The following is a 12594-nucleotide window of genomic DNA, read 5'->3' as shown; positions in this document are numbered from 1 at the left end:
AGCTTCACTATGTTCTTGTTCATTTTTTGTCTCCAAGTATTAGCTTTTAAAACAACTTGAGTGAAGTTTTCTCTTCACTCCCTTATCTCTTCTGAAACATAAAACATGTTTGCTCATTCTTCCAGCTTTGATGAATGAGCCTTCACCTGAAATATTAACAATTGTTCTGCCCAAAGATGCTGCTTGAGGTTCCAATGGCTTTCAGCATTTTCTGTTTTTGTTTCAGATTTCCAGCAACTTCTTTTTTGGTGCCAATAAAAGTCTTCTACGCTCACATGGAGTTCAGTTTAACACACAAGGGATGTTTACAAACACAAGTTTTATTTTGATTATTTAAACAGTGATATTTATTTCTTCATGTGCATTTTTTATCTCCACTGACACCCATATTTTATTTTGTACTGACAAATCTCAGTTTGAGTGAAGTTTTTTTATTCTTTGAAAGAGGGTTCTAAAATTTGTCAAGTCAAAGGTGAGAGTGACAGATTAACCTAGTTCTCTCCCCTTCCCTTGCATTGGTGATTTTGAAACGTTAGCATTTAATTACATTGTCTTTTTAGTTTTGCTGAATAATACTGGTTTAATCTTCGGGGACAACCACCAAATTTGATTCAATACCTTGAATTTAATCGAGATGAAGTTCAGATGATAGAAACATTTAAAACTTGATCACAGCACCATCTACTGGAAGTGCACGATTTGATAAGAGAATCAAATGTTTTCTTGAAATACAGAAAATTTTACCGCTAAAATTATAAAGCCACTTCTTTGAAATTGAAGATTCTTGCACATATAAATTAATTCCCATTCAGGGGTAATAATTGTATTCAAAGTAGCTAGGTCAAATTCTTACAGATCAAAAAGTGCTGATACATAAAACCAAAAGAGCAGCTTCAGCTCAAACTCTCGTGTGATTTATACACGGAGCTGGAAAGAGGAACGAGGAACAGATTAGTGCTGGATAAAAATATTGAGGTGCTAATGCATTTGAATTGTGTGAGATGAGCCACTACTTGAAGTAAAGAGGACGTAATAGCATCAACTTACAAAAGTGAAATACCGGTATCTGTTGAGTAATTCAAAGCATATCTCATGTAGGAGCTATTGAGGGAGGACAAACATTTTATTTTGGTGCATAAAAGATTCAGCAGTTTGAGACCATGAATGCCGCACTGGTTAAAATTTTAAATGCTCTTTTCATAATTATGAGTCAGTAGTTTAAATGATTATTATAATTAATGAACCAACAGCACTTAAAAATTGAAATAATTTGCTAAGCAACTCCTTTTTCAATACTCCAATCAAATTTTCCCTTTGAATGGGGTGACATATACACCTGCCTAATGGTTTGTTCTAAATGGTCGAGCTTTTTTGGTTATTGCTATTCTTTACCATTGCACTCAATATTGCCACCTTGCACTTAATGTTAACAAAACCATAAAGATGATTGTGGACTGCAGGAGGGTAAAAATCAGTAGAACATGACCCAGTCCTCATCAAGGGGGAAAGCAGTGGAAAGGGTTAATAACTCAAGTTCCTGGGTGTCAACATCTCTGAAGACCTGTCTTGGGACCTCCATGTCAAAGTAACCAGGAAGAAGACTGGCCAGCAGCTATTCTTCATGAGAAATTTGAAAAGATTTACTATGCCGCCAAAGACCCTTGCAAATTTCTATATATGCAGCTTGGAGAGCATTCTGACTTGGTTACAGCAATGCCTCGTATGGAAATGCTAATGCACAATACAGGAAAAAAAAACTAGAGATTTGTGAACCATCAAGGGGGACAATTAATGAAAGACACTATCTCACTTTCTCTTTTTTTTTTGCACTAATTTATTTATTTTTAAAATGTACCATATAGCAATATTTGCACGACTAAAACCAACTTCATATTTCCTGCCCAATATAACAGAGCTCATGACAAGGATGAGGTGCTGGGATTTATAGTATCAACAAAAGGATAAAAAGGTTGATGCAGTAGCTTGAAGTTAACTTATGCAGCAGTTTGCAATTAACTGGACATAATTGCAAGTTACTTGCCCCAAGAAGCAATAACCAGTATTCTGTATCAATGCTAACACTGATTATACTGGAGAACAATTTTTTTCAAAAGGTTTACTTTCTGAAAATAATGGGGGATTATGATAGACAACTTGAAACTGAACAAAGATAATTTCAGAGTTTCTATATCATGTAGGAAGTTGGAGAAATAGTAAATTAATTTTTATTGAATTTAGCATTGTTTCTCTCTTTGGCTTGGCTTCGCAGATGAAGATTAATGGAGGGGTAATGTCCACGTCTGCTGCAGATTCATTAGTGACTGACAAGTCCGATGCGGGACAGGCAGGCACGGTTGCAGTGGTTGCAAGGGAAAATTGGTGGGTTGGGGTTGGGTGTTGGGTTTTTCCTCCTTTGTCTTTTGTCAGTGAGGTGGGCTCTGCGGTCTTCTTCAAAGGAGGTTACTGCCCGCCGAACTGTGAGGCGCCAAGATGCACGGTTGGAGGCGATATCAGCCCACTGGCGGTGGTCAATGGGGCAGGCACCAAGAGATTTCTTTAAGCGGTCCTTGTACCTCTTCTTTGGTGCACCTATGTCTCGGTGGCCACTGGAGAGCTCGCCATATGACACGATCTTGGGAAGGCGATGGTCCTCCATTCTGGAGACGTGACCCACCCAGCACAGTTGGGTCTTCAGCAGCGTGGATTTGATGCTGTCGGCTTCTGCCATCTCGAGTACTTCGATGTTGGAGATGAAGTCACTCCAATGAATGTTGAGGATGGAGCGGAGACAACGCTGGTGGAAGCGTTCTAGGAGCCGTAGGTGATGCCGGTAGAGGACCCATGATTCGGAGCCGAACAGGAGTGTGGGTATGACAACGGCTCTGTATATGCTAATCTTTGTGAGGTTTTTCAGTTGGTTGTTTTTCCAGACTCTTTTGTGTAGTCTTCCAAAGGCGCTATTTGCCTTGGCGAGTCTGTTGTCTATCTTGTTGCCGCTCCTTGCATCCAATGAAATGGTGCAGCCGAGATAGTCGCAATTTGAAAAAAGGTTTTAAAAATATAATCAAAGTGGGTTCTATGTCAGTTACATAATCCTGTCACAGCAAGGAATGTTCTGAAGACATTGTTAATTTTCCACATTTCTCTAGGCCATTCTAAGCCATCTCCAAATGCCTCCAACCTTTAAAAAAAAAATCTCACGTTGCTTGGCAGCTACACAGGAAAGTTTCGCAGAAAAGTCCTTTCTGTTCTGATTTTAAAAAAATCCATTCAGTTTCCATATCCTCCTAATTAAGGATTTCAGTCCAGTTCCCCCCACCCCCCCGCCCCATCTCTTTTAAATGTGCTGTTGTCCCAGGAGGGCCTTTTGGTTCCCCTTGAGAATGTATGATTTAGAGACACAACTCATGGTCAGTTAAACACCCAATGGGGGAAAAAAAGTTGTGAAAAATTTGTTCAATCTTTCGACATTCACTAGGGTAAAAAAAAAAGTTTAATGAACTTTGAGAAAATCAAATTTTATGGGGGGGGGGAAAAATCACATATATCAAGATATGGGTGTAAAAAAACAATATCAGTCATGTAATACTCTTTAGAACACAATGCCAAAAAGAACAGACAATATTCAACAGAAGAAACAAGACCATCATGTTAAAGATATTCAATGAATTTGAGATACCAATGACCCAACAATGAGCTATGATTATAATAAATATCAAAATGTGATCTGTGACTTTAAAATGTATTCATTTTTATGGATGGATAGAACCCAAACTAAACAGATGCAGGTAAATGAACGTCAATGAGAAATTCAAGAACTTTGGAGAGAAAGGATAGATTGTGGGATGGATGGTTTAGTGACATACGAATGATGGAAACTCTTATCCAAAAGTGAATACCTAACTGAAATACTCTTCTAATTGCTTTTTGAAATATTTAACTTCCAGTATAATACTCCACAATCTATGTCCAATATTTTAAACTTAAACAACTAAGCATATTTTTAGTGAGCTTCTGCATCAAAAGGTGGAAATAATCAGCAAGTCTCAGAGCTCATCTGTGGACATGGAGAGCATTGATATTTCAGATTGATGATCTTTCTTCAGAACTCAGGAAAGTTATAAATCAAAAGTATTTTAAGATGGGTTGGGGGTAAGTAGAGGACAAGGTGGAGAGCATGAGAGACTGAAAGATACAAATTATAGTTGTGCCCACTGAGAAGGTTATAAAGGCTAATTAAATGCAGCTCTATAATGACTTGTTATTCAGTCTCCATTCTAGTTGCAAAGAAAGGCCATCGACCTAAACTGCTGGTTCTTTACCTATCCAACATTGACCTAAAACTTTCACTTCCTCTCTTTCCATCCTTCACTTCCCCCTCTATCTTCACAGGTGCTATCTGAATTTGCTGACTATTTCAAAAATAGTCTGTTTATTTGGGGATTTCCATCGATCTGGCCAAAGTACGCAAAAAGTAGTGAATTTAAGAGTATATGTTTATGATTTCCCACACTGCAAGTTACTGGGGAAATTCACTGAAGAAAAAATCCTCAAGGAAAAAAATTACTTGTATTGATATACAGTATTAGCTTTATATTTTCAAGATGTGCCTAAATTATTCACAGGCAGCAAGCCATTTTAAAAATATTGCCGTGTTGCACATTTGAACTCAGTGGCTAATTTATGCCGTGTCAGATGAAATTCAGAAATAATTAGTTAATCTGTTTCGTTGAGGAAGAAATATTGACTAAAGTTCAGTAAAGCTCCTTATTCTTTTTTTGAATGATTCCACAGGATTTTTGGCATCTACCTAAACAGACCAACAAGTTTCAACTTAATTTCACATCCAGTGTACAACATTGCTGACAACATTCCATCAACAATGTAAAGAAATAAAATTATTTTCTACATTGGATTCCAGATTTAATTTTTAAAACTTTTAATTTATTCATCAAAGTGTGCTGGACTTGAAGTAAATTTCTTACTAGTGCAGTCATATTCTTAACATTGCCATTTTAAACCATTTATATTGATCGCATTCAGTCATCTTTTTAACCACTACACCATATTGGTTCTTATTGGTTAATTTCCCTTCTAAGACATTATCAATTAATACAAACTGATCTTAGAAAAGAGAACTGAAGCAAAATTACAAAAAAATTAGAAACACTGCAATTTATGGACAAATAGCTGTGTGTCAGAATACCATCTTCCTGAATCGCAAAATAGTAAAAAATTATTTCAAATCAGAAACAAAATTAAATACATCTGTAGAATTATTCACATAAATCTCATGTGATTCAACAGACTGAGAGCTTTATTAATATTGCCCTAGATATCAATATTGAATATTTTCCTTTTTATAGTTATTAGATTTCAAGTGTGATATCAATCAAACACCAATAGCACCATGTAACCCCTTCTGAAGTATATAAAATCTCATTCAAGACTCGTCAGGCTCATTTGCAGGTACATCTATAGCTTGGGAATGTTACGTTTGAAGCAGGAATGCAGTGTAAACAACCATAATATTGTCATAGGACCCAAGGCCATTCAAGCATCATTGCAGCCTCTAGTCAAGCTATCGTCAACCCCATTTCCCTACAACTCACTAAATGATTTTCCTCAAGTGCTACTGCTTAAATATCCATTTCTTCTTACCCTATGGTAAAGAAATTTTGCTGCACATACCTTTGTAACAAAACATACAAATTGTGTACCCCAGTCATTAAAACAGTCACTATTAAAAACAGTATTTGCCTCATTCGGCTGAAAAAGATGGTTTCCCTAAAAACAAATCATACTAGAAAATATTTAAAAACCATGCCAAAAATTCTATCTAGAGGCAACTGAAGTTATGGAACAATTAATTTAAAAATAATTTTGGTAAGCAAGTGGGGAGACTCAGCAAACTTAGATATCCTGAGGGCATGCATGGGTAGCAGATGTCAGAGAATCAAGACTCCAAATTTATGGCACATCTACCTGTATTCTCGTTGGACGTAATAGGATTGCAGATCATAAAATAAATGCTTTTCAGAAGCATACTTTTTAAATGTACTTAGATTAAACACATCTTTCTAAGTACAGAGAGTTAGAAAATCTAAAACATGGTTAGAATTTTTGATGTGTGCACTGCAATTCAAAGCTGAATGTTTTGAGAGTTGCCATAGAAACATTCCCATTGAAAGTATATGAATACAGAAAGGTCGGCTGCCTCCAAGATATGGTGCCGCTCATGGAGCAGCCAAGATGGTTGACAGACATGGAGATGGAAAGTCTACTTGAAGCAAAAATACTGTTGGATTGAGAATAATCAAGTTGAGGAAAAAAAAAATCATGGTCTCCTGATTAATAAACAATGATACTAAAGGATAGAAGTTGGGCAGAGCAAAGAAAGGTGATGTTTTGGTGATAAATAGAACACAGAAGCTCCCTATTTTTGCAGTCATTAGGTACACAGTGTTAATAACAGAAATGCAAAGCACAAATGGGGAAGCTTTTCAACCTAATTATGTGTCCACATTTATTGAATGATTGGAAGTTACAGTTTGCTTATATAAACAATGTTATAACCATATTCAGCACAGAACAGGCCAGTTTGGCCCTACTAGTCCATGCCAGAACAAATCCCCACCCTCCTAGTCCCACTGACCAGCACTTGGTCCATACCCCTCCAATCCTCTCCCTTCCATGTAATTATCCAGTCTTTCCTTAAATGTAAATAACGTCCCTGCTTCAACCACCCTTTGCGTGAAGAAATTTCCTCTCATGTTCCCCTTATAATTTTCCCCCTTCAATCTCAAACCATGGCCTCTGGTTTGAATATCCCCCACTCTTAATTGAAAAAGCCTATCCACGTTGACTCTCTCTGTTCCTTTTAAAATCTTGAACACCTCCATCAAATCCTCCCTCAATCTTCTACACTCCAAAGAAAAAAGCCCCAGGCTGCTCAACCTTTCTCTGGAACTCAAACCCTGACATCCTGTCAACATTCTCGTGAACCTTCTCTGCACTCTCTCTATTTTGTTTATATCCTTCCTATAATTTGGTGACCAAAACTGCACACAGTATTCCAAATTTGGCCTCACCAATGCTTTGTACAATTTCATCATAACATCCCAAATCTTGAATTCAAGATTTATGAAGGCCAACATTCCAAATGCCATCTTCACTCTATCAACCTGAGTATCAACTTTGAGGGTAATTGCACAAAAATGTTAAAGCAGAACTTTTTGAATTAAATGCTCATCTTCCGGTGCATTTTTTCTGCTTTAACATCGTGTTCCATATGGCTAATTTTCATAGTATTATATCAATACCACCAAAGCATGAACACTGCTCTTGTCCACGAGAAGTCCTTATTTTTTTATTTAACATACAAAATTGAAACAAAACATAACATTTTAAAAAAATCATAGTCTGCACCTCCTTCTCTCCACGTCTGTTCTACCCCACTCATCTATAATTAGGTTACTGCAAGAAAAAAAAATCAGCTGTTGATTATACCACTCAGTCATTCTATTTATCTTGTGGAGAGGCCATATATGCAAACCTAATCCACAGTCTGTTAGTCACCTGGTATCTATACAAGGTTTTCTTCAGTGGCTTTGGTGGCTAGCTAAAGCCAATTTAAAATTGGATTTTAATTTTTAAACTTACTTCAAAAAAATTCACATGCACTCTATATTGTAAACATGGCAGCATGAAAATATTTAGGATATTGTAATTTATGTTACAAGAACTGGCTGAATAAGATTTACCATTTTTTTAAAAGGTACTGTCAGACAAAGAGCGTTGTAGTGCGAGATACAGGTTATTGAATGTAAGGGGAACATGTACAATTAATCAAAAGTAAGGTAAGTGTGTGCAGTTAATGGCAGAACTCTTAGAATCATTGATGTCTAGAGGAATCTGGGGCTACAGGTCCACAGCTCATTTAAGGTGGCCACACAAGTAGATAGGGTGGTAAAGGCAGCAAACAGTTTGCTTGCCCTCATTGGGCAGGGCACTGGATACAAAAGTAAGGGACATATGCAGCTATATTGAACACACTTGGAATATTGTGTGGTGCAATTTTGGGTGCACTATTACAGTAAGAATGTGGAGGCTAAGGAAGGGGCACATAAAAAAATTATCAGGATGTTGCCTGGTTTAGAGGTTCTGAGTTAATGGGAGAGGTTGGACAAACTTGGGTTGTGCCTAGGAAGCTGATCGAAGTATATACAATTATGAGAGACACTAAAAGAGTGGAAAGTCAGAATCTTTGCCCTTAGGTAAAAGGATCATGCACTAAAATGAGCAGGAGTAAGTTTAAAGATGTGTAGGGAAAATATATTCACCAGTATATTTATTTTTATGCGTACAAAAAAAGTGGTGGGTGCCTGGAGAGGCTGCCAGGTGTAGCAATGGAAGTATATACATCAAATATATACTTCTAGATAGATGCACGAGGGGGATGGAGGGATATCTATGATGTGCAAGCAGCAGAATATTTGTTTAATTTGAACGGAGATCGGCATGGTCATGGGCCAAATGGCCTGTTCCTGTGCTGCACTGCTCTATTTGGAATCAATAAATAAACAGGAATCTGTTTATTAGAATAATAAGAGGGTAACATCAAGACACTGGGGACCCTCAAAGGGTTGGACAAACTTCTGCACTTAATTTTCCTTCCCCAAAGTAGCATTAAAATAAAAAAAGTGAATAATTTCTGAGCATCAGGCCACCCACAGAAAAAAAGTGAGAAAGCTCCTCCTGTTTTCATAGTAATACTGCAGATTACAGCCAACGTGGACTGAGGGGTTTACAGGGCCAGTAGGTTTACTCTGAACTAGAACACTTCTGGTCACACTCACAAAATTGCCCTTGCCCTCGAGGAAGATGATCTAGATGCCTCCCCTCTGTTCAGTTCTCACATTCAGAATTTAAACACTCTTTGGAAGGACTCTAAATTACTGAGTATAACCAAGACAAATAACACGGAACAATTTTTTTTCAAAAGGTTTTCTTCTTGAAAAAATCTGGGGATTATGATAGATAACTTCAAGCTGAACATAAAGATAATTTCACATTTGCTGTATCATGTAGGAAGTTAAGAGAAACTTTTATTGAATTTGGCATGCTTAATCGCATAATGATGCTGATACACTGCATTAGTTTAGCTGACCTAAAAATGTTTTGCCATTGAATTTCATTTGTGCTCAGCATCTGATGCCTCTCGCGTCAGTGTCCAACAGTAGTCGGCCAGCATTGATGGATTCCAGTTGCCCGGATACCGCTTTCCCATGGTTGCAATGTCCTAGAGTAACATTTCACCATGTTAATCATTGTCTGCTCCAAAAACACCAAGGAAGTCCAAGTACAAATATAGAAAATGAATTTTCAGTGAAATGTTGCTCTTCATGGTTTTTGAATGCTTGAAGTCGACTTAAAATGACAGAAATCACAAAAATAGATTATATCTAAAAATAGGTAAGTGATAGGAAGATTTTAAGGTGATTTTCGTGATCAGCAACCCAAAATCCATAGAAGACACAAAAAGCGTTCACAAAGCAAAATTTTCATTGGTAAGTGTAATTGCACCCCAGCACTCCAAACTCCCTGATATTACAGAAATTAAGTCCGCTCCTCAATTTGCGACCAGCTTTAGCCCACAGTCTACCATGTTCCTGACTTGAAACTGATGAAAATTAGTGGGTCTTATAGCTTTAAAAATAATAACAGACATGTAATATTTAGAGCTTGTTTAAGGCACCAAAAGTATTAATTTGGTTCCACAATGCAAAGATTATGGCCCAACATTTTAATACAGGGCTTAAGCACTGAGTCTTAATCAACAATCAAGTACTGCGGGCATGTTATACAGATCTCTTTTCTCTCGATTTCAGTAGACATCAAATATTCCACAATACGCAATACATACTCTTTCAATCATCACCACCTTATTGCCATTTGTGCATCTAAGCAGAAAATATCTGCTGCATTTACCCATATCACATCAATCACTGCATTTTAATTTTGAAGAGCCTCTGGGAAATACAATGTACATTTCAAGTGTATATTTTTCTCTTCCAAACAGGTTTTGTCAGTTCAGTTCCAATCTTGCATTATAGATGTTAAGCTTTTCTCAGTGTGCTCACCATCCCTTTGAGCATCTCTCCCAAAGGATCTGCCACTCAAGGGGAATTAAATTGAAAATGAACTCCTGGTGACTCTTGCACCAACATCATTTTTCTCATCCACCAAATACAGAAGTTTGTAGTTTGTCCTTATTTTAAGCTACCTCCCAGCCCTGTGCAAAATAAACAAACGTTAGCATCTGTTTAATCAAAGGAATTTTGTTGAAGTAGTTTTGGTATATTGGGAGCTCAAATATTTTTTTCTTCATGGATAGCAAGATATTTTATAATCTTTTCCATCACTAAAAACCTCTCTAATCCAGCAACGTTTTGAATCTGCTGCCATTAGTTTGTGGATCTGCCACCAGGGGAGTGCTGTTAGCAGCGCTAATGCGCCATAATCTGTTTACACTGCAGCCGCATGTTTCGGTGATACAGTCCTATTAATTTCTTATATTCAGCTGCATTTTAGCCCTTCAGGATGTCATCCAAGAGGAACAGAAGGTGGTTCTAGTGCTAATAAGTGTTCCCTTCAGGGTCAATTTCTGTTTTCCAGCATTTTATGTGGTCCAGCAATGGCCAGGTCCCAACATCGCAGGATTAAAGAGGTACAATCTGTAGCAGAAAATCTCCAAAGATCTTCCATTGTTTTCTTATATACTCGGATCTCATTCAACATCTATATTCCTTTTGCATGCTTTGTCATCATTTTACATTCCCTTCTGCATTTGACCTTAACCTTCCTTTTTCTATTCACCTGCATAATACCTATTTTTCCCTTTTCTCTGATGATCCAAGTTGTATCTTTATTCATTCCTTTTAAAATCCCTTAATGGACAACTTTTAACTAATTAGCTGATACACACCAACCATACATCACTGGCATTCAGGAATTAGAAATAGTGTTGTTTGTGTGTGATGTGTATAAAAATTCATGATTTTTTGGGGAGGTTTTTATTTGTTGTTTTGATGAGTCAGCTGACGCCTTGTTGTTCCAGAAAGTTACCACAGAACTCCCAAACACATTTTACACAAACTTAATCAGGGCAGAATGTAAGTCAATTTCAAGATGTAAAATATATGCAATTGTTTGTATTTCATTTTCTTCAAAAATCTAATTTTTTAAATCTTTAAAAACATAGTCCATATGAATGTACTGCATCCTATAAAAATTTTACGATCAGAAAACTTTTTTTTAAAAAGCCTACCATCTGTGAAATATATAGGAACATGAAAATATAGACAGCTAGCTTTTTCCTTAAAAGTGGAGAACTGTAAGGTACTTCATTTCACATTTATTATGCTTCCTGTGTCTTTGCTCATTTTTCAACAGGGCTGCATTAAGTATTGATATTGATTTCTTGTAAATGTACTAAATGGATGGCTAGCAGTTTTTTGTTATTGTTCTGCAGTACTTGTATGTAATTTATTACTGCTGCAACAATGCCAGTTCTCAGTGACGTGGGAAGCACCAGCTTTGTTCTGGCGCAGTCATGGGCAACAATTTGCTTTTGTTAAGCAGCAACTTCAATTAAGATTGTGTAAAGATTATTAACAATTTAAATCTGTAACTTTTACTGCCAAACATACAATTACCATGCTAGTACAAACTTTAAAAAAAAACCCAAATTTCAAGATATCACAAAAGATTAATGATCTGAATTAAAACTGAAAAAAATTAGCATGCAAATCTTTGAAATGTTTAAATGACATTACCTTGTTCTCATGAGAAAAACAGCCTCCATTGATACACAAGATCAGGTTAGTGATTATGGCCTTTGGGCTGCCATTGAGAGTGAAGTCTAGAAACTGGAGTAAAGGCTTCAGCCTTCACACCAAACTTGTACAATTTGGGACCAACATGAAAAAGGTATATTCCACAGAATTTAACCCTTTCATTTTCCTCTGAAGAAACAATTCTGTGTGATATCAAACAATCAACATTAATAATTGATTGTTTTAATATATAAACTATGAAAAAACCTAGACATATACAAGATCAGATTCTATTTATTGTCATGTAATAAAACAAATGTAATACTGTATTACATGAAATTGTCGCGCTTCCAGCACTTTGACTTCAAGTTGCCAGCAACCCGCAGCCTATGCGGGTTGTTCACTCACAAGATGCCAACAGCTCACTGCCTGTGTGTGTCCTTCAGGCACAGAGCTGCTCGCTCATCCATTACAGTGGTCACTGTCCTGAGAGTCGACTCTGTACTTTCCCTTCTCAACAAGGAGTATTCTCCCTATCACTGGTGCCGTGCGCCAATCCGCTGTTTTCCCAGAGTCTGCATCCCCTCATGGCTGCTACTGATCTTGGGCACAGTCGAGAATTTTAAAGAAAACATTTTTGGCTCCTTTAACAAGCCATTTATAAAATCTGGAGGAGCTGTCAGAAGTAGGACTGTGCACAGCGCAGCACCACCACTTTTTTTTTTAAAATGGGTCTATAAATCTAAAAGGTATAGAG

At 37.0% G+C, this 12594-nt stretch overlaps 1 protein-coding gene across 8 annotated transcripts in view; it reads right to left on the bottom strand.

Moving 5' to 3' along the window:
* The window catches only part of LOC138744139 (uncharacterized), a 121307-nt gene that overhangs the window by 75338 nt on the left and 33375 nt on the right, over positions 1 to 12594 (bottom strand). The window contains exon 7 of one of the 8 annotated variants that reach the window (XM_069899770.1): positions 9189 to 9301. The exons of the other annotated variants lie outside the window; for them this stretch is intronic. Coding sequence (XP_069755871.1) covers positions 9194 to 9301 — 108 coding nt within the window. The 3' untranslated portion in view covers positions 9189 to 9193. Of the gene's footprint in view, positions 1 to 9188; positions 9302 to 12594 lie in introns of those variants that run through there. 8 annotated transcript variants of the gene reach the window in all.

The sequence above is a fragment of the Narcine bancroftii genome, chromosome 10 (genome assembly GCF_036971445.1).
Source record: "Narcine bancroftii isolate sNarBan1 chromosome 10, sNarBan1.hap1, whole genome shotgun sequence".
NCBI lineage: Eukaryota > Metazoa > Chordata > Chondrichthyes > Torpediniformes > Narcinidae > Narcine > Narcine bancroftii.
Note: the sequence above shows the minus strand (reverse complement) of the source record. Positions and strands in the feature narration are given on the sequence as shown.